We start from the raw sequence: 22,715 nt of genomic DNA on the forward strand, positions 1-22,715 counted from the left end.
GGAAGAAAGTGTTGTTTTTTTCCTTCTTTATACTCGTGTCATTTTTCTTTGAAGTTATACCGTAATGAAATGTTTGCGACTTATAAAGAGCACACAGGGAAATATTCATTGTAAGCTCAACTCTTTTCAGATACGTAAATTTGAAATTGAAATGAGCTAAGTTTATTAGTCTTTTATGGGACAGCATAAATTATATTATAAATAAAAATAAATTATTCCTTGTAGACTTTTCCTATCTCTGAGGCAAATAATGAAAATTTCACGTTTCTATGTCACACGGTTAACGAGGGAGTCGTGTGGCCAGCACAACAACCAAAATCCTTTACTTTCTACAACAATGTCAGGTACCCATTATAGTTGGGTGGACTCAGGGGTGAACGAAAAATCCAGAAATTCACAAATCCCAGTTTCCATCTGGATTCGAAGCATAGATAATCTGGTTCGGAAGCGCAGCAAAGCGCTTAATCTCTCTGTCACCACGCCCCCTCCCACCTCATCAGATTGACCCACTGACACACAAGGTTTGCATTTCGCGCCATTGACGTGTAGCTGCTTCTGCGTAGCTAAAAATTTTCCATCGTTTGGGGGCTCGGGGGCTTGACCTTTATGGGGGCCCCTGATTTTTGCGTAATATTTAATTTTTAATGTAAAAAAACACTAATTTGGGGGCCTCCGTCAAGTGTGTGCCCGGGGGGATTTTCAAATTCTCCCCCCTCCTCCTCCCACCCCAGCTACGCCACTGCTTTCGACTAAGTACAAATGAAATGCACAGTGTAATTGTAGTGATCGATTTTAACGCAGCAACGTTTTCTTTTATTGGATCCCCTAACAACCATTGAAGTCATCTAGTGATGAAGTAGAGACAGTAGAAGAAGACCGGATGAGTCGTTAGGCAAATTAACTTTAAAAACTAATCCGTTCGAGTCTAGAAAACAAAACTTATTAAGTCACAAATATGAAGGAACTAGTCATCCAATAGCTTTTTTTTTAGATCTAAACGTGACAGACGGAGAGACAGACTGACTACACAAAACAAACAGAGGCTTTTCCTTTTAAGAAATACGCTAATATAAGAGTTCACTGACAATTATCTTTATTTACAAGTCTCACACATCCATTTGAACCACAACTATAACTTTATTTACATATACAAAAAAAAACTACACTGCGAAAATAAGATATGAACGTTTGTAATCCCTAGTTTATGAGAAACACACATGAAGGTTTCAAATTAATTATTTTGTTGGTTAAACCAAACATAAACTTAGTTCATTAATTACTATAATAATAGGTCACTAATGATATGATTTCATCCTCATATTCTGCGAGATCAAATATATCAATATTTTTTCAACATCTGCCAGTTTACAAGCATTGTTTTAAAAATAAAAACGGACCCACAGGGGCAGCCTAGGAGTTTCTTTGAAAACACACAAACTCTCTTTATTATCTAGGTAGCACATACTTATATCGACTATGTTATGTAAGTCACTCTCAAAATGTACTCATTTGTAGGGAGGGAGGGGGGGGTCTAGGATTCGAATCTCAGTGAAGACTGGGATTTTGAATTTTGGGATTTTAGAACGCCCTAGATTTCACCGAACTAATGGGTACCAAACAATAGTTAAAGAAAGTTAATGCGATAGGTCGTTGTGCTAGCCACATGACAGCTTCGTTAACCACAGGCCATAATCTGCAATGTAGATAGCAAGGTCTGAAAAGGGGGAGCTTCATTATTTTTAATTACTAACTCTCAAGATATGAAATTGTCTATTCTAAATACTAGACATCATTTAAAAGTCTACTAAATCATGGCGTAAAAAAAGATTAGGGGGGGGGAGGAGGAGGGAGGTAAAGGGGAATCCCCTTCAATGCATCACCATGCATCACCATACATTTGAGATTCAAGCGATAACTTATTGACTTTGTCCCATGGCTAGACTGTCCGGCGCCTGCCATGTTGTCACGAGAATTCGCCAGTAATCTACAAAACAGCGTGTGTCAGTTTCAAAGTACGTGCTAGCGCTCGCGGATGATGTCAAAATAAACAAGAGCTGAGATCGAGTTTACATCAAATCACTGAGCGAATTGAATTGATTCATTCTGATCCCATTGTTGTCTAGTCTAGGGTTCCACTACAAATGGATCACAGACAAGAGATTCAACAACAAATCGAGGTAGTAATAAGACAATTCTCGGAAATAAAAGAAACAAAATATATAAATCCCTTGTCCACATACAAAAACGAACAAGCATTTTGTTGTTTGAAAATAAACAAGTGTAAGAACAGGTCACGGGGATAACAACCAGTGTGCTAGTTACACAGTTCCGGAATATTACGCAGGAGTGTAAACAATTAAATACAACATTATAAGTGCAACCGTACATTTGTGGTAAAAAGTTGTATAAAATACAAACATAAATTGTATATAGTATTTGTAAAATTCGTTTCGGAAATTGCCAACTTCTGTTCTTATTTATCAGTAGGAAAGTGTACACAAATGAAATGTAAATCTATAATACATTATAAATACGAATTAAAAACATTTTACATAGTTAGCTGTGGTATTTTTCTAAGTTGTAAATAGTGCCCCCCTCATGAGTGTCCTTAAAAACCTGAAATAAAAAAAAATCAAATTTTTTAATGCGGCCCTCGATAGAAAAAGGTAGCCCACTCCTGTTCAAGACAGATCTAGATCTATAATGAATACGTTTAAAGTTAAGTTTTCAAACTAACCAAGATAACGGTGATTCAAACATGAGACATTACATAGCTGATTTCAGCCACCAAAGTTGTGGTACCAAAATAGTAACAACAAAACAGAGAAAGGAACAATGTAGTCTTGTATCCACTTTGTTTACGCTTTTTCCCAGATTATAGTCTTTTGTTAAAGCATGAAATAGCAGAGGTGGACAACCAAAGCGTTTGAAAGAAATGAAAACGGGAAATAGTGAGAAAAACAGGCGAAATCAGAGGCGTCGACAAAGTCGTGTCTCCAGCCTATATTGTCCCCTCACCCTTATCGTCACATCTGCCACCCAAAAACACAAAAAAAAATCCCCATAGAACCTATCGTTTGCTTAATCTATTTGTCGAATTGTACTACGATGAAGGTATTACCTGTATCCACTGATTGGTACACCACTGTAAAATATAAATTTATTCTTTTTTTTAATAGGTGTTACCGGTATTAAAACCATTTTACAATTAGTCTTTATTAAACTATAGGATTACTAAATTTACAAGATTGTTGCCTTCTTTAACAACAACAAACAAACAAAAAAGATTGTTCCACTTTGCTGTCATCCATTTATGGGTGTCCCGTTGTGGACCGCACCCCTCTCACCCACATCGCTACGCCACTGGCTTTACGCTTGTCTCCCTTTTTATATTTATATTCTCTCAAATAATAGCTTACTGGTGTAGCTCGCTCAAATTGGATGAGATGACGCAAGAGTATTCGTCTACAAAAATATGAGAACCATTGTCTTTTTGTCAATTTGTTCTCATCCGACACGCTAAATAGACATTCTTTAGCCCTTTCTTTCTTTCAGAACAAGATTTGTGGACAGAAATAAAAAAATAAAGATAAAAACACATGGAGATAATATGATCAAGCCAGGCAGACCAGATCGGTTTGTGTGACAGTGATTGCAAAAACTACGGCATGCGGGCCATTTCCCGACCCTTGATGTGGTGCTGTTTAGCTCCTCAAAACGTCTATCTACAGTGCATAACGATGTGAATAAAATCTAGATCTAAAATTCTAGATGTAGAATAAAAGAGTTTCATTCATGCTTCATGATTCATAGCCGAATTGACTTCGGAAAATTAAAGAACACGACGAAGAGATATGTCTTGACATAGACATGAGTGATAACATAACATGGGGGAGCAAGGATTTTTTTTCGGGGTGGGGGATTTGTTCTCCCTCCCCCCATATATATATATATATATATATATATATATATATATATATATATATATATATATATATATATATATATATATATATATACAGAGAGAGAGATAGAGAGAGAGAGAGAGATAAATAGATAGAAAGATAGAAAGATAGAAAGATAGAAAGATAGAAAGATAGAAAGATAGAAAGATAGAAAGATAGAAAGATAGAAAGATAGATAGATAGATAGATAGATAGTTAGATAGATAGATAGATAGATAGATAGATAGATAGATAGATAGATAGATAGATAGATAGATAGATAGATAGATAGATAGATAGATAGATAGATAGATAGATAGATAGATAGATAGATTTAGAGGGTATATATGTGTGTTTGTGTGTACATAATAAGTCTTTCTTACATTCTTTCGGAAGACGTTTATTGCATCCTAGAATAGGTTCTTCCTGGAGTCAATGGAAAAATTATAGACTCCCCGCCTTTGCCAGCAAGGGGGTCTGGTGGAACGCAGAGTGCTCCTTTGTCGGGGTTCGGGGCGGAGCCCCGCCGCTAAGCACTATTTCCGGTATTGAAAGCCAACAAAATGCATATTCTGATGTATTTACAATGCATTATCTTGCTATTAAAAAGTTTTATTTCAAAAACCTAATCCACTATACTTACTTACTTAGATCCTCAGGCGCCTTTTGGCGCATTGAGCGGCAATCTGCTTCCACAAAATTATGTCACTGGCAATGTCTAAATCCTCTTTTCACCTGCTCTGAGGTCCTCCTTGAAAGTGTGACGCCAAGTTATAAGAGGATTCCCCTATTTGCATTTTACTTGTAATGGCCTTCATGTCAACACAACTCTTATTATGCGTAATTCATTTTGTCGGAGAACATGTCCCGCAAACCTCATGTAACGTTCTGTCACAACCTTACTAAGGGGTCGACTCCCAGTTCGGCATAGGGTTTCCTTGATTGAAACCCGATCTCTATAACTGTCTTCTAAAATCCGTCTTAGCCATCTTTGTTGAGCCACATTTAGTCTTTTCAACTTCGGCAGATGACTATTCACTGCACTTTATTAATGGAGCCCTGCCACTGGTAGAAGTTTGTAACCTTTCTTGGCTACGCTCTTGGAATTAGGTGACTGTAGTTTATTTAGATTTAATATCAAAAAGGGAAGTTTTATCGTCAAAATCATCTAAAAAAAAACTTAGGAGTTGTTTTTTTAACAAATTCAAAACCCCTAGGCTACGCTCATAGAATTAGTTGACTGTTGTTTGCTTTAGAATAATATTGAAGAGAGAGGTTTTGAACCTCAAAATTCTTTGTAGTGGGATTTTAAACTTAAGACCATCATGAAGGGTATTAAACTTTTTACAAAATACGCTATGGAGGATGGGGGGTTTAAACTCAATCCCCCCCCCTCCGGCTTGGCTAAGCTCATAGCATTTTGAATGCGTAAATTGCTTTTTTCTATATAGATATTTTTTTAGCTTGAAACCCCTCTGAACTCAAAACCCCCTTAGGCTACGCTCATAGCATTTTGAGTGCGTAATTTGCTTTTTTTTTATATTGAAGAGGTATTTTTTTAGCTTAAAAACCTCACTAAAGGTGGGTTTAATCTCAAAACCTCTTTGGCTACTTTCAGATTAATTATTTTGTTTGATATCGAATAAAGAAAATAACCTCTGCTTGATGTTCTTGAGAGATATAGTTGCAAGTGCGGAGTTCTTCCCCTTATATAAGCTTTGTGGGTTGTTGTTTTTTTTTTTTTTTGTTGTTTTTTAAGGATTTTTTTAAAATTCTGTTTGTTTTTCATATTGTTTAAAAATTATAATCGATATTTTTTTTGTTTAAAGATTTGTCGTAATCTAGAAGTGTTGTGAAACGCAGAATACTAGAAGCCCTGTTTATAAAGTTTATAAAAAAGGTAAAGAAAGAAAGTGAAGACCTAGTTTTTCACGAGCCAATCCGGAAGCGTCAAGTGAGTGCGTTCAAGGCGACTGCCTGGTTGAGATCAACGTAAAGCTATGGAACCATTGGTCGGGGCTGTTTGTGTTGCTGCTGTGTTTTTAGTTTGGATACCAGCGCATTGCGCAGGTAAATTTGGTCTTTTCTTTTTCTGCTGTAATGCATGAAGATCTAGATTGTTGTTTTTTTTAATATTGCCTTCCTTAATTACGGGGCTGAGTGATTAAGCTTGGTTTTCGAACCTGGGGCACTGGGTTCGAATCTCGGTGAAGACTGGGATTTTGAATTTCGGCATTATTAGGGCGCCCCTGAGTACTTAAGTTAGAGACAGTAAAGGCGGTTGGTCGTTGTGCTGGCCACATGACATTACCTCTGGACAAAGAAACCGATAACCTTAACATCATCTGCCCTATAGACCGTATGGTCTAAAGGTGAAAGGGAAATGTCCTTAATTACGTTTGATCCAACTATTATAGGCAAGTATATATGTGTAGAACATTATATAGTCAGACAAAGTTGGTTTCGAAAATAAAAAGGAATTAAACAATTTAAAATCAATACCCACTTTATGTTTAAATAAAATTGAATTTGATCAGATCGGATCAAATTGAAATGGATTGCATCTGATGGTCGTTGAAAAAAAAATTTGGCCTTCATTGCGATCGGACGCACGACATTCGCGTTATTAAAAAGACTTCGCTGCTTGTTCCAGGAATTTTCTTCACTTCCAAATTTTTGACCAACTTTTTCCCTTCACCCACCATTCCAGCTATGAAGAGAGCTGTGGCGGTAGTAAGAATTCCAAAGAAATACAAACTACAACATTCGTCAGAAACTAATGTTTAATCTACATCAACTATTTCTCTTCTCGTCCTTTGAAATCTTACTATTTTAACTATACTTAACCACTTAAGGCGAAAAAATGATTACTTCTTTAGATACCACCTTATTTAGGAAGTGTTTAATAATAATTGTTTTTTAACCAAAAAAATAAGCTAAGATGCCAGGGTTGAAACTCGTCTGCTAAGATTCATTATTTACTTACCGATACTCTGCCCTTTAAAGAAGAAAACATTTCTTTGATCCTCTGACTTCCATGCTGCATTCAAAATGCGTCTAGCCTTTTCTTTCAAAGATGTTTTTTTTTTTTTTTTTTTTTTTGTGGGTTTTTTTTTTGGTCGGGAGGTTTTTCCTGACAAGTTTTTTGTAACGTGTATCAGGAAACCGAAAAAACTTTGTTATTATTGTTGTTTTAATTATGCCTTCGAAACTATTTAATTTCCATGGTTACTTAGTTAACTTTAAGCACTTTAGTCAAAGTCTGAAACATAGTTTACTTTAAACACCTTAGTCAAAGTCTGAGTTGAGAGTTGATGTATAGGTTGAGAGTTGATGTATAGGTTGAGAGTTGATGTATAGGTTGAAAGTTGATGTATAGGTTGAGAGTTGATGTATAGGTTGAGAGTTGATGTATAGTTGATGTATAGGTTGAGAGTTGATGTATAGGTTGAGAGTTGATGTATAGGTTGAGAGCTGATGTATAGGTTGAGAGTTGATGTATAGGTTGAGAGTTGATGTATAGGTTGAGAGTTGATGTATAGGATGAGAGTTGGTGTATAGGTTGAGAGTTGATGTATAGGTTGAGAGTTGGTGTATAGGTTGAGAGTTGATGTATAGGTTGAGAGTTGATGTATAGGTTGAAAGTTGATGTATAGGTTGAGAGTTGATGATGTATAGGTTGAGAGTTGATGTATAGGTTGAAAGTTGATGTATAGGTTGAGAGTTGATGTATAGGTTGAGAGTTGATGTATAGGTTGAGAGTTGATGTATAGGTTGAAAGTTGATGTATAGGTTGAAAGTTGATGTATAGGTTGAAAGTTGATGTATAGGTTGAGAGTTGAATTCTTGGTTGAGAATTGAATTTTTGATTGAGAGTTAAATTCTTGGTTGAGAATTGAATTCTTGGTTGAGAATTGAATTTTTGATTGAGAGTTAGATTTTTGGTTGAGAATTGAATTCTTGGTTGAGAATTGAATTTTTGATTGAGAGTTAAATTTTTTGTCGAGAGTTGAATTCTTGGTTGAGAGTTGAAATTTTTGGTTGAGAGTTGAATTCTTGGTTGAGAGTTGAATTCTTGGTTGAAAGGTGAAGTCTGGGTTGAAAATTAAATGTTGGACTCTAAACAACGTCAAGGACGCTATAATAAAAGATTTCAGCACACATTCAGCCTTAGCAGTTCGCGAGCCCATGTGCAAATGTCATTTCAGGGCCATGAACATTTGTACTATGTGCTTACAGTGGCGCGGCTGCCACCCCCTAAGGCCGCCTCTGTATTTGTCAACAAAAATGATAACTACAAGTTTGTGTTACAAAAGAGAGTGCTTATTTTATTTTAAAGCACACAAAATTTACCACATACCTTTTACATTTTAAATTTATGTGTCCTTAGGTGTCCAGTTTGGTCCACGTGTGACCAGATGCCAACTGATTGACACAGCCATCAAAGAAGCTTCTGGGCTGGCTGTTAGCAAGGTCCACCATGGAGTCGTGTACACTCACAACGATAAAGGTGGACTGAATGTGATCTTTGCTGTCAATACTACAGACTGTAGTACGTTACGAGATTGTATACTTCCCGAAATTGTTTGCTAATGTTATGCTTTCCTACTTTTCTCGGTTTTGCTTGAGAATATTTTTAAGGTTGTTGCTTTTTACATAAATTTTGGCCTGTTTCTGTTTTTAGTCGAGAGTCAGGGTTATTTTCAATGTTGTTTTTAGGTTTGTAATCAGGTTTGTTATCAGCGTTGTTTGTTCGTCCCGAGACATGACGTTAAACTGCGCTCCTCTTTCCTTAGCACTTTTGGAACTCAAAAGTGCCCTACTTCTTTTCTATCATTGTGTCTGCCTCCTCTTTTCCTAAGTCTGCCTTCATTGATCATCACACTGTCTCCTTAACTTTAAATTCTCACTACGTCCTAGACCAGTCCGTTTGCCGTGGACTGCGACGGGTAAGGGGGGATAAAGAGATCCTGGTGTTTGAGTGGTGGCAATCTAAGGATAAACCACAACAACACAATACTTTGGCTCCAAGTTCCCCTAGACCTGAGACCCAGATGGCCCGCTCATAGGTCGTCGACCTATGCTGGAGGGCGGTGGCTGGAGGGTCAATCAGGGAGCTGCTGTATCGGACACATGTCCGATGTAGCAGCTGTCTGAGTATAGCACCTGTGTAGCCCTGGCGGGCTCATTCTGGACATCCGAATGGCCCGTCCCCTTGTTGGACTCGATGGCGGGTGGGGAGCACAGGTGCCGAATTAATCAAAATATATATGGACAAAAAAACACACACAAAACTACTTGCCCCAGACCTATGTCTGTGCAAGAAACGTCGAATTGATGATAAAAAAGAGGAGGTCCCAAAAAGCTGTGAAACCTGGCCATCATTTCTGGTGGTTAGGTGCACAGAGGAGGGAAAAAGCCTGACAAAGTTGAGCCCTTTTATTATCTATAAGGGACTCAAGTCAGTAGTGGGAGAGCCCAAGAGTGTGTCTAAGCTACACAAATCAATGGAACTCCTTGTAGAAGTAGACAGCAAGACACACTCTGATGGGCTTTTAAGATGCAGAAGACTCTGTGATCTCCAAGTGGAAGTCATGTCACACAAGAGTCTGAACACCAGCAGAGGTGTAATCAGCTCTAGGGACCTACTGGAATGTTCCGAGAAGGAAATAGTGGAGGGCATTGAAGGAGTCACCCATGCCCGGCGCATTACCAGGCGCAGGGAGGGTGAGGAGGTCAAAACCGCCACTATTATCCTCACATTCGGAACTAGGACACCGCCAGAGTATGTGAAGGCAGGATACCTACGAGTTCCAGTGAGGCCCTACATACCTAACCCCATGAGGTGCTTCAAGTGCCAGGGTTATGGACACGGCGCGGCAGTCTGCAAGAGGAACACTGTGTGTGCCAGATGTGCTGGAGAGGGTCATGAGGACAAGGGCTGCACAGCCCAGTTCAAATGCCCAAACTGTCAAGCTGGCCACTCAGCCTACTCCAAGGGCTGCCCTGTGTGGAAACAGGAGGTTGCCGTGCAGGAGTACAAGGCAAGAAACGGATGTACCTTTAGCCAGGCGAAATCGGCTGTACTGGCCCTACCCAAGGGCCAATTCGGCTTGACAAAGACCTACGCTAAGAAAGGAAGATCCATAGCCACACAGACGGACACATTGACCCCACCACCCCCTCCTCCTCCTCCAACTCAGAAGAAAACACCGCCAAAGAACACACCTCTGAAGAAACAAGAAAGCCCTGTTGTCATGCTAAAGAACAGGTTCTCTGTGCTCGCTGATGAGAGCATGGAGACTGAGCAGCATGTCAAAACCAATACTCCGGGAGAACCCGGAGACATCATGTCTGACACAGGTTCTCCTCAGAGAACCCAGCCAGACACCCCAACCTCTACCGAGTTAGAGGTTGACCAACTCCCTAAGGGGAGAAATCAAAGCGGAGAGGGCCCGAGGTGAGAGAGGAGGAAATAACCTCCGCTCTAACTAGAGGGATCTCCCCTCTCCATAGAGAAAGACTTCCCCCAAAAGGGGGTTGTCCTCCTCTCCATCCAAACCCAAGAATAAAAATACCAAGGTCACTGGAATAAAGGGAAACCCCTCCGGGGGCCTCCCAAATAGCTCCAAGTAGGTCATCTAGAATAAGCCATGGATTCCAGAATTGTACAGTGGAATTGTAGAGGCCTCAAGGCCAATTACGAGGAAATGCAGCTACTGATGGACTCTGAGACTCCTGTAGCTGTCTGCTTACAGGAAACATTTCTGAAAGATTGCATCAGCTTCCGAAGCTACCGTGCTTACAGCAAGAATGTTGAGGATGCGGAGAGAGCATCAGGTGGAGTCTGTATCCTTGTGAAGGATAGCATCCCCCATGAGAGGGTAGAACTACAGACCACACTACAGGCCGTAGCAGCAAGGATAACCCTTCACAAGGTTATCACTTGCTGCAGCCTGTATCTACCACCAGGCGCTCCATTAAACCGAACAGACATGGAGGACCTATTGAAACAACTCCCCCGGCCTTATTTAATCCTTGGGGATTTCAATGCCCATAACACCATGTGTGGATCCAACAATACCGACACAAGAGGTCGTATGCTGGAGGATATCTTCCTCCAACATGATTTATGCATACTTAATGATGCATCACCGACCTACTTGCATCCAGAAACTGGATCACTCACATGCGTTGACCTCACCGTATGCGTCCCCGGACTTCTGGACGACTTTAAATGGTCAGTTAGCAATGATCTACGGGGAAGTGATCACTTCCCAATCATCATTACTAACAATCTTCCTTCATTAGGACGACCTCAGCGGTGGAAACTGAATAAGGCCGATTGGGAACAATTCCAAAAAAGATGCTCCGAGGATATCACAGAAAATATCCTCGATGAACAGAACCCAGCTGATACCTTTGCTAGCAAGCTACTAAGTATAGCCAGGAAAGTTGTACCCCTAACCTCTGCAAATCCAAAACGGCCTAGCAAACCATGGTTTGATACAGCTTGCAAAAGTGCTTTTGGAGATAGGAAAAAACGACTGGCTGCATTTATAAAGAATCCTTCCCAGGAAAACCTAAAGCTATTCAGGATAGCTAGAGCAAAGGCTAGACAAACCATACGGTCAGCCAAAAGGAATTCCTGGAGAAGTTTTGTCGGCAGTCTGGATGCCAAAACTTCTGCTAGAGCGGTTTGGAAGGCAGTAAGGCGAATCAAAGGGAAAGAATCAAATGCAATTGGGCATTTCAAAAACCAAGGACGAACTGTCACGTCCCCCAGAGAAATAGCTGACTGCCTTGCATCCTCAATAGCAGAAAAATCATCCACTGCACACTACACGCCAGAGTTCCAAAAAGTCAAAACCAGGGAGGAAAGACACCCCATTGATTTCAGGTCAGAGAACAATGAAGACTACAACAAACCGTTCTCGCTTGAGGAACTGAGGGAATCGCTGGACAAGTCACATGACACAGCGCCTGGAGAAGACGAAATCCATTACCAGTTCCTCAAGCACCTTCCCGAACCCTCATTGGCAGTCCTGCTAGGGGTCTATAACTGTGTGTGGCAAACAGGCGCTTTCCCAGACAGCTGGAGGAAAGCCACAGTTATATCGATACCTAAACCGGGAAGAGACGGCTCTGACCCAGCTAACTATCGACCAATAGCACTAACAAGCTGCATCTGCAAAACCATGGAAAGAATGATTAACAGTAGGCTGGTCTGGTACCTGGAAAGGAATAAAGTGATCTCAAACTACCAGTGCGGATTCCGGCAGGGGCGGACAACAACTGACCACCTGGTAAGGCTGGAAGCTTATATTAGAAATGCATTACTCAGAAGAGAACATCTAGTAGCTGTATTCTTCGATATAGAAAAGGCCTATGACACAACCTGGAAACATGGCATTCTACGTGACCTGGCGCTTATGGGGCTTAAGGGACACCTCCCCCGTTTTGTGTAGGAATTCCTGAAAGATCGAAAATTTCAGGTTCGAGTGGGCAACTCCGCTTCTGACACTCATGACCAGGAAATGGGTGTACTCCAGGGCAGCATTCTGTCAGTCACCCTGTTCAACATTAAAATAAATAGCATCATAAATGCGCTGTCCCCTGGCATAGAGTGCTCTTTGTATGTTGATGACTTTGTCATTCTCACTTATGGGAAAAACATGAACACCTTAGAAAGAAAATTACAGTTATGTTTAAACAAAATTCAGGGTTGGGCAAACTATAATGGTTTCAAATTCTCAGACTCCAAAACAGTTAGTATGCGTTTTTGTAATCTAAGGGGACTCCACCCAGACCCTGAACTATTTATACACAAAAAGAAGATCCCTGTCGTGAAAACTACAAAATTTTTAGGCCTCACCTTAGATTCCAAATTTAATTTTCTCCCCCACATTAAGGAACTTAAGAAGAAATGCCAAAAGTCATTAAACATACTAAGAGTACTCAGCCATACGGACTGGGGAGCTGACAGAGATACCTTGCTGCTGCTCTATCGGAGTCTAATTCGATCCAAGCTAGACTACGGATTCATAATATATGGAGCAGCAAGGAAGTCGTACCTAAAAATACTGGAACCAATACAAAATGCTGCCCTGCGTCTCTGTCTCGGCGCGTTTCGTACATCACCTATCCTAAGTCTCCATGTGGAGGCTGGAGAACTCCCCATGGATATAAGAATGAAAAAGCTTGCAATGCAGTATATAGTCAAGCTAAAATCCAACCCCACGAACCCTGCTTATGACTCCATATTTAACCCCACAGAGGTAGAATTATACAATCGAAGGCCTAACGTCATACAGCCGTTGGGCCTTCGAATGAGAGAACCCATCCAAAATTTAACCCCACCCATTGACCAAATCTCTAAAATAGAAACCCCTCAGAACCCTCCTTGGCTAATGAATAAACCCAAATTAAATTTATCCCTCCTCAATTTCAAAAAAGAAAATACAGACCCAAGCATACTACAAGTCCACTTTAGGGAACTGCAGGAGAGCTACAGAGATTGTGGCACCATCTACACAGACGGATCCAAAATGGAGGGAAAGGTCGCGTGTGCCTGCTCCTTTCGGAACAAAACAATCTCCCGTAGACTCCCCGATGGCTGCTCCATCTTTACGGCCGAATTGCACGCAATATTGCTTGCACTTATGGCCGTAAAAGCATCAGAAAGGAGGAAATTTATAATCTGCTCCGACTCCAAATCTGCATTGCAAGCTTTGGGGCGGATGAAGACTGACATCCCATTGGTACATAAGAGCCTGAAGCTGTTGGACCAAATAACAGCCGACCGTAGGGATGTCACCTTCATCTGGGTCCCCTCCCATGTTGGCATTGAGGGAAACGAAGCCGCAGACAGAGAAGCAAAGAGAGCCCTAAATCATGCGGTGTCAGGAACCCTAATTCCCTACTCGGACCTGAGACAAAGTATTGCCTCTGCCACCTATCGAGAGTGGCAGAACCGATGGGAGGCTGAGACTCACAGTAAACTCAGGCAGATTGTGGCGGATATCAGGTGGCTGCCCACATCTAAGGGTCTGACAAGGCGTGGTAGCACGACCATGTCCATACTTAGGATTGGCCACACCTACATCACGCACTCTTTTGTACTGAAGAAAGAGGAGCCCCCACTTTGTGAGTACTGTGACTCTCGCCTCACCGTGGAACATATCCTCGTTGATTGCCCCAGATACCAGGATGTCAGGGCGAAATATTTTAGAGTCACTAATTTAAATACACTATTTGATAATGTCGACCCTGGGAAGGTACTGGGCTTTATCCGGGAAGTGGGGCTATCTACGAAGATCTGATTTATCAATTTGTGAACATGCACTATTTACATTAGATTTTTACCAAATATTTAAATTTCTACTACCTTGACTATTTTAACTGTGAATAGACCTTGATTTTAATGATATGACTGTATAGAATCTGGCCCTGTTGTTTAGAGAGAGAGTAGTCCTTAAGGGACTGCAGGCACGACATGGCCTAAATTGTGCCGATGTGCCTCAAATCAAACAATCAATCAATCAGGGTTGTTCTTGTTTGTTTGTTTTTTTAAGTATGTTTTTTTTTTCAAGGTTTTCTTTCAGGATTGTTTTCATGTCCTTTTCAGTGTTGTTGTTTTTAAGATTGTCAGGGTTTAGTTTCGAATTGTTTTCAAGGTTGTTTTTAAGTATGTTATCCGGGGGAATTTTCATAAATGTAATCCCCTGTGTATCCCTTGTACAGAATATGGAAATATGGATAAGCAAAAATTAAAAAATCGTAAACTCATCTTAATACATTCTTTAGCTTTTTAAAGTGTTAAGCTCTTTAGCTTGTAGTACTCGGGAGGGGTAGAAAGTATATTTTATCATCTTGCTGGCCTTTTAAAAAATAACGCCCTTGATATTGTTTAGTTTATTTATTTAGTTTATAATTCCTTCCATCCTTTCTCTTCCTTTTTTTTAACGTTTATTTATTTACGTTCCCTTATATCGTTCTGCATTTCTTCACATCGTTTTCTGTTCTTTTCCTATATTCATGTTTTTTTTTTAAATAGCGTAAAAAACGTAACCAGGAACTTAAAGGTCAAACTTCAAAGCGTAGAGAAAAGGCAGATCAACGTGAATACCTTTAGTATAAAAGTTTCCTATAACAGTTTTGATTTATTTATATCATTTGATAATTTATTTTTTTTTAAACTAATCAGGTCGCAACAATGTCCATTAACTCCGCAAGTAACTGGGACTGGGAAGATCTGAGTTACGGTCCTTGTTTAGATGATTGTGCTCGTCAACCATGTAGGTAAGTTTCAGATTTTTTAAATAGAGATATAAATAAGAGAAAAAATATTTTTTGCATTACACATTAAGAGAGAAATATTTTGTGTTTTTAATAGTTTGATATTTTGTTGGCCGGCATTTGTTTATAGCAGATAGCGCGTTATGCCGTAAACGCGTTGTTGTTGCTCCTTCCATAAAGTTTTTCCCTCTCTCTCTCTCTCTCTCTCTCTCTCTCTCTCTCTCTCTCCTTCTCTCTAGCCAACTCTCGCTTCTTCTATTTCTTCGCTTTCCTCTATTACGCAAAATTTCTGGCACTTTGAAAGTCTCTCTCTTTCTTGGTCTTGCTCTAATGGTCTTCCTCTATCTCCCTTTGTCTTAGTCTCTTCTTGGTCTGTCTCTCTCTTTCTATCTCTCTTTTTCTATCTCTATGAGTGTGTCTCTCTCTTATTCTCTCTCATTTTCTCTCTTTTTCTCTCTCATTCCTCTCTGTCTTTCTTTCTTTCTCTCACTTTCTTTGTCTCTCTTTCTCTCTCTCCCTCTTTCTCTCTCTCTTTCTCTCTTTCTTTCCTTCTCTCTATATATACTTCTTATCTATCTCTGTTTTTGTCTATCACTTGGTGTGTTTGTCTTTTATGATTTTTAACTATACTCACTTTTATAAATCATAATATTTTTCTAAGGGTCGACCTTACAACCCAGCGCTACTGTATCTACATAGCAGACATTGGAGATCATGGCGGTGACGGGCCCGCAGACGACATTTACGTCATCAGAGAGCCCCCCACTCTAACAAACACAAGCCTGGACATAGCAGGCACTATAAGGTTCAAGTAAGTATATTTGTAGAAAATGAACTTATTTTCCCCATCAGACCATGTGTTGATGTTTTAGTTTCGTAATTTTATTTTGGCGACCTAGATAGGCAGATTCTGACAAAGCTGAACCTTTTATCATTTTATGTTCGGTTGACTCATCCACGTTTCCGTACTTTTAGCTATGGACCTCATTCACCAATCGTAAGCAAACAACATTTAGCCACGTGATTCTATATATTTTCTATACAAATTATGTAATCCATAAAGGCTGTCGAGGCGCGGTGGCTGAGCGGTAAAGCGCTTGACTTCCAAACCGGAGTCCGAGGTTCGAATCCTGGTGAAGATTTTTTATTTCGGGATCTTCGGGCGCCTCTGAGTCCACCCAGCTCTAATGGGTACCTGACATTAGTTGGCGGTTGGTCGTTGTGCTGACCACATGACACCCTCGTTAACTGTTGGCCACAGAATCAATGACCTTTACATCATTTGCCCTATAGACCACAAGGTCTGAAAGGGAACTTTACTTTTACTTTATAAAGGCTGTCACTCGATACGTAATTTTCATTGTTTTATCAATATAATGACGTATGTGATTATTTACGATTGGTGAATGAGGTCCATTGTCAATAACATCGGCTTTCATGATGTACCTTATATTGATTTAGTATTATTAGTAGAAGTTGTAGTACTATCTAAACAACATGAACGGTTTTTAAAGAATCTTTAACAGATAACTAGCAGTCCAATAAAAACATATGTTATAATAGAATATGTTTTTTAAAAAATAACAAATGGAGTCTCAATATATGAGTCATTGTAAATTTAGCGTTTTCTTTTTCATTGGAGGTGACCAGAAAATCAAAATATTTTCATGCTACATGTCTTTTGGTTCTAATTAGACTATCATGGTTTATATGGAATTGGTCACTTAGGTCGAGTCAAGAGGGACAAAAATAACTGGAAAAGTGTGACTACTCTAGTCAACATTGCAGTATTGACATCTCTTCATAGTAAAAAATCACGAAAAATATGTCAATGTCCCATGAATCAAAATAACAGGCCACCATAATTAGGCTGATACATTAACTGTAAATGTAGGGGGCGCGGTGGCTGAGCGCTCCGAACAGTGGTCCACCCAGCTCTAATGGTTACCTGACATTAATTAGGGAAAAGTAAATGCGGTTGGTCGTTGTGCTGGCTACATGACACCCTTTACATCATCTGCCTTATAGACCACATGGTCTGAAATGGGAACTTTTTAAAAAATTAATTCTACATGAAATGCGTAGGACGTAATTAACTTCTTTTTTTTTTAAAGTAACATCTATAATATAGAAGGTAAGAAGAAGATACGATAGACGAAGGTGAATTCTATCTCAAAGAAGGAAACTGTAAGGAACAATGAATTGCTACCAATGTAGTAGAATAATTGAATATTGACTGACTTGAAACTTAACTAAATATGTTTCCCACAATGCAGCTGGACAGAGCTGGACGCTGAAACATTAATGCTCTCTCCTGACGCTCGACTGTTCATTGTGTCCAAAGTTCACGGTGGCCACGCAACTATAGCACAGATTCCATCGTCGGCTTGGAACTTGGCTGAGTAATTTTATGTTTTGATACATTTCTCGTCACTTACATTAGTAGTTGACAGGGTCTGATTGAAGGGAGGGCAGGTGGGGCTACAGACCAGGGGATTCCACAAGAAAGGGGCCTCCAGAAAAGAGAAAAATATATCGGAATTTCGGGGATCAGAAACTTTAAAATATTTTTTCCTCATTTTTTACGGTAACACTTTAAATCTTACGTCGGGTGATTAAGAAGTGTCCGCTTGTAGTTGTAGCATGCTCGGAATATGTAAATACCGGTACAGCTCCGGATTTACGGCAGTGCGTCTACCAAGGGCCTTTCCCTCCACAAACTCAAAAATATTCTTTTTTTTTTTTAATCTAAAATAAGCATATTAATTTTTAAAAAAAAAAAAGGAATGTGAGATTTAATGTGCAAGTATCTTCCTAAAATATGCGATGCTTTTAGGTACAGCTATTTGTATTCATAGGTGGATCTTTATTAAAGCTTTTGAATGAGTGTAGAAGCCTCCAAAAACTCTTTCTCCGTGTCATCCGCCTACTTAAATTGGGCCCTGGCTAAAGATGTTACTAATTTTTTAATGTCTCTCTCCGAGATATACTTTCTCTTAGTTCTAGTTGCTACAACACTATAAGGTTTATTTCGTGGGGGAGAGGGGGGATAAGGAGTTAAAAGCAGGCGATACTATGTTAACAACTTAGCTGCCTATCTATCAATTAGATATAGTGATAAATACGTATTTCCTTTTTACAGCAGGGTCACGCTGGACAAGAGTCATGTGGCGACCCTCAGAATCAACACTACCAGCAACGACCCCCAGGGAGGAGAAATCTCACCCGATGGTCGCGCAATGTTACTGGTAGCCGAACACAATATTTATTACTATAGGTGAGACGAGCTTATTCTGCTTCCTTATACTTTTGAAGTATCAAAGGGGCAGAGAGCTGGGGTCTGAATCGAAGGTTATGAGTTTATAACCCGACCTAAGCTGGGCGTTTCAATTCAAGATTTCAGGCACCTCAAAGTCCGCCCATATACAACTAGTACATATGATTAATCGAAAATAGACTTTGACCGAGACCAATCCTCATAGTTGGCCTGAGCACTGACCTGCAACGTCGTAACCAGTGAGCAGCTTAAACCAATAGCTTATCGCCACGTCACAGGTCTGCACGACGTGGCAACGAGTTATTGGTCTCCACTGCCCATAGGCTGCAACGTTGGGCAGAGGACTTCTATAACGAGTGGTCTCGGTTTGACCGAAAGGCGCTTATTGACCAACCAATACACTTCGCTAGCTTCTGAAAATCCTATTAAAAAGCCGGCCCCCTCGTAACTTCTGTTCACAGTACATAATAAATCCTTAGAGGCTTGTTTGCAAAAGTGACTTGTTTTGGAAAATGTATATGGGCCCAAGGCCGGACACGGTTGGGCCCAAGTGATATAGTCTTTGTATTCTCTAAATATAATTAGGGAATAGAATCTGAAATCCGTTGCTTTCTCATTTCAAATGTCCTAAAGGTAACGGGCTAGGGTATTACGTAACTGCTAGGCTAGGGGTATAGAAATTTGTTACGATTTGTGACAAGGGTAAGGGGGTCTGAAGATTTGTTACGAAACAAAAGAAAATATTCAAATGAAATAGCGGGTCCGACTTTACCAGAAGGGCTAAACCAAGGGTTTTCAAAAAATATTATTGGAATAAATACCCCGAGCCGAAAGAAGTCGATACTTTTCCAGTCATTTGTATCGATACCATGATGAAAAATGTAATTTGGGAAAATGATAATTGATAAATGTCTTTTATAAAATTCGAATATTCTTGTTTAAGTTACTGTAGGCGGTAGCGGGGGGGGGGGGGGGGGAAGGTGAATTTAATCTCATTACGATTTGAGGGGAGGGAGTTTATAGTGCATGTTCGGTCCATAGAAGTTGTAACATGCCAACATTCCCTAACAATTTAAAAGAGTTCGTTAAAAACTTGGTAATGAATCTTTGAATAAAATAAAGGGCAATAAAGAGATCACGGGTTCTCTCAAGTATCGAGACTAAAGAAATCTATTATTATCTCTTTTGGCAGCGTACCAGATGGTGACTTCATCCAAGCGGTCAAAGATCAAATCCCCACGCAGGTGAACACTTATGAGAGGGCGCCAGGCTCAGAGGGTATCGCCTGGTCAGAGGATGGTAAATCCTTTTTCGTCCTGCCGGAAGGAAGACACCCCTACTTGTACACCTACACGGTCGATAGGTCAGCAGAAGTGGTAGTTGGTTGATTGACTGACCACACACGATTAGCAGTAATACCTGAACAAGATGGTTTTTTGGGTATAATAGCGAGTCTATTGACACAAACTTTGACAAATCAAGTCGAAACAATTTAATGATGATGATATGCTTATGTCTCTATATTTGTATGTATTATTAATTGTGTAAAATATGTGTTACCCCCCTTTGTTTTAAAGAGTTTTTCAGTAATAAAAAAAAAACATTTAGAATTCGTCATTTTGGTTTTGATAAAATGTCCGTTCTGTTTTAGCAATTATTTAATTAATCTAATATCTCGTCTCATTCACTTTACCCTCCCCACCCCAACAAAAGAATTGTCGAATCCCCCTATTAATTGACCACTTGCAGAAGATGGTTATGCCTGCGCTGGATGTGGCAAAATATGTAGGTTACAGCCACGGGAAATACTGTATTCCTCATTAATCTTCAGACTCGAAGACAAGCCCTATGCAAGATATGCTGGTGTATGAGCTGGTCTGAGATTTAAAAAATTGATTTTAAAAAGTCAATAACATTATCAATTCAAACAGAAACTGCCTTACTGTTTCATAATGATTGGGTTGCTTCTACAGAACACCCATGTTATGAATAAATGTGATCTATTTACGTTACCTATTAGCGGGTAAAGCTAAAAATAGTCAATGAGATGTATCGTCAATAACAGTCTCCGTGTGACTATATTTCATATAACGAATTCCCATACAACCTTAAGCTATAATTAGGTTACTAAGATCAAACGATCAATTTTAAATTTGAGCTCATCACAGACATAAGGCCGGAAAATACGTCACGTTTGTGAATACCCCAGGATGAAAACCGTCATGGTTAAAATATACTACCTGGAGGCTATATCGACTACATAATCAAAATATATAACATATAATAAGGATTAAGGTATACTTGGTCCAAAGATCTCGAGAGCAGGGCAGACCTCTCCTAAGTACACCATAACACACGACTAGTGACTAACAGAAAAATCTACAGTTCACACAACCGAGAACAATTGTTATTGAAGGCCTGAACACTGACCTGCGACGTCACAACCTGTCGGCAGTGGAGACCAAAAGCTCGTTGCCACGTCACAGGGCTGTACGAGGCAACGAGCTATTGGTCTAAATTGCCCACCGGCTGCGACGTTGCTGGTCAGTGTTGAGGCCTTCTATAACGAATGGTCTCGACACAACACACAGCTAGGTCCAGTGGTCAAGCAGGTAACTCAGGAGCAAGTGGCAAACACACTTTATATGGCCTTATTATAATCTTCTTAAGGGGAATCACTCCTGCTATCACAATTACTCAAGAATAGTCAACTCCCCTTTTGTCACACCTACAAACATACAACATTGAAGGTTTAGGTTTCTAGTCAAAAGATTGTAAAGAACAATCAAGAACAACACGGATTGTGAATTGAAAACATCGCTACAAGAGTAACACTTTACATCTCTTCTGGACTCACACCTTGCACCATGCCACCTGTTACCCTGCATCCGCGACTCCTCCTTGACAGAACCAAATGTTTCAACGAAATTGAATTTAAGCATTGAGTACAAATGACCTATTATCGATTTAGTGATAACCCAAAGAAAATACTAAAGTTTCTTTTTCAGACCTTGCGATCTATGCGGTAGATAATGTAAATGGCATCTGTTTATTGTGACCCAGGGTTAATAAGGGTGTCATGTGGCCAGCACAACGACCAACGTTTACTTTTCTCCAACTAATATAAGTACCCGTTAGTGCTGGATGGACTCAGAGGCGCCCTAAAATCCCGAAATTTTAAATCCCAGTCTTCACCAGGATTCGAACCTGGGAACCTCCGGTTCGGAAGCCAAGCATTTTACCACTCGGCCACCGCGCCTAAAAAAAATGAACTAATTATTCCAACAAAGGTCAAAATAAATCACTAGTGGGTTCACTCATGTTCCGTTCACTTCTGACCAGAGCTGGTAGCATGGTGAAAACACCAATGATCATAATAATGAAATAAAAAAACAAAAAAGAAACGGGCACAAAGATAAGAAAGTATACACCGGTACTTTGGTCTGACTTGACCTTTCCGTGACCATTAAAGTTAAGGTTCTCATGCTGTATGATGATTTTTTTTATAATTACAAAGTCTATATCAGCTCACTCTGTCTGTCTGTTTAAAGCTAACAATAGATAACTATAAGTCCATTAGCAATTTTTGTTTTCTGAGATCCAAATTGACAGACAGACAGACGGATGGAAAGCATAAAAACAATGTTTTTTTATGGTATGTCTTTTTTTCTTTAGTCATGAGTGATCAGTTAGCTAAACATTACAGAAGTTTCCCTTAGATAGCGTCCAATTGTTCCATTTCCACATACAACACATAGGCCTATTGTATGGTTGTGCATCAGTTTTGAGTTTAAAACCCCCTACCAGGGGTTTTGCCGTTAAATCCCCCTCTTCTGTAAACAAAACTAAAAAAATGCAAACGACAATCCCCAAATTCCAAGAAAACAGCTAAGGAAGATTTTGACTTTAAAACCGTCTCCAAAAATTACGATAAACCCCCTCTCAATATAAAAAAAGCAAATTACACACTCAAAATTCTATGAGCGTAGCCAAAGGGATTTTGAGTTTAACCCCCCTCCAGATGGGGTTTGAAGCTAAAAAGTACCTATTCAAAAAAAAACAACAAAAAAAAATAAAATTACACACTATATAATCTATGAGCGTAGCCAAAGGGGTTTTGAGTGTAAAACCCCCTGCCAGCGGGGTTTGAAGCTGAAAAATACCTCTTCAATATTTAAGAAAAAGCAAATTACGCA

General features: G+C 39.7%; 2 protein-coding genes across 2 annotated transcripts in view; one reads left to right on the top strand and one right to left on the bottom strand.

Annotated features, from left to right (window-relative positions):
* The window catches only part of LOC129923778 (uncharacterized), a 31,976-nt gene extending 24,976 nt beyond the window's left edge, over positions 1-7,000 (bottom strand). The window contains exon 1 of the mRNA XM_056016442.1: positions 6,931-7,000. Coding sequence (XP_055872417.1) covers positions 6,931-6,990 — 60 coding nt within the window. The 5' untranslated portion in view covers positions 6,991-7,000. The remainder of the gene's footprint in view (positions 1-6,930) is intronic.
* On the top strand, positions 5,856-20,053 carry LOC106062916 (uncharacterized). The gene is made up of 7 exons (XM_056016441.1): positions 5,856-6,014; positions 8,335-8,500; positions 15,150-15,245; positions 15,904-16,053; positions 17,519-17,644; positions 18,385-18,519; positions 19,712-20,053. Exons 1-7 carry the CDS (start codon positions 5,945-5,947, stop codon positions 19,905-19,907), a joined length of 939 nt encoding a protein of 312 aa, XP_055872416.1. The 5' UTR covers positions 5,856-5,944; the 3' UTR covers positions 19,908-20,053.
* The last annotated feature ends 2,662 nt before the right edge of the window (positions 20,054-22,715 follow it).

This window comes from Biomphalaria glabrata, chromosome 17 (genome assembly GCF_947242115.1).
Source record: "Biomphalaria glabrata chromosome 17, xgBioGlab47.1, whole genome shotgun sequence".
Taxonomy (NCBI): Eukaryota; Metazoa; Mollusca; class Gastropoda; family Planorbidae; genus Biomphalaria; species Biomphalaria glabrata.

What these genes read in the sequence shown, in the direction of transcription:
- LOC106062916 (XM_056016441.1), top strand. Translation starts at nt 5,945, where the DNA reads ATGGAACCATTGGTCGGGGCTGTTTGTGTTGCTGCTGTGTTTTTAGTT. An exon ending in GCAGGCACTATAAGGTTCAA is followed by an intron (nt 16,054 to 17,518) that starts GTAAGTATATTT and finishes CCCACAATGCAG; the next exon opens with CTGGACAGAGCTGGACGCTG. An exon ending in CACAATATTTATTACTATAG is followed by an intron (nt 18,520 to 19,711) that starts GTGAGACGAGCT and finishes CTCTTTTGGCAG; the next exon opens with CGTACCAGATGGTGACTTCA.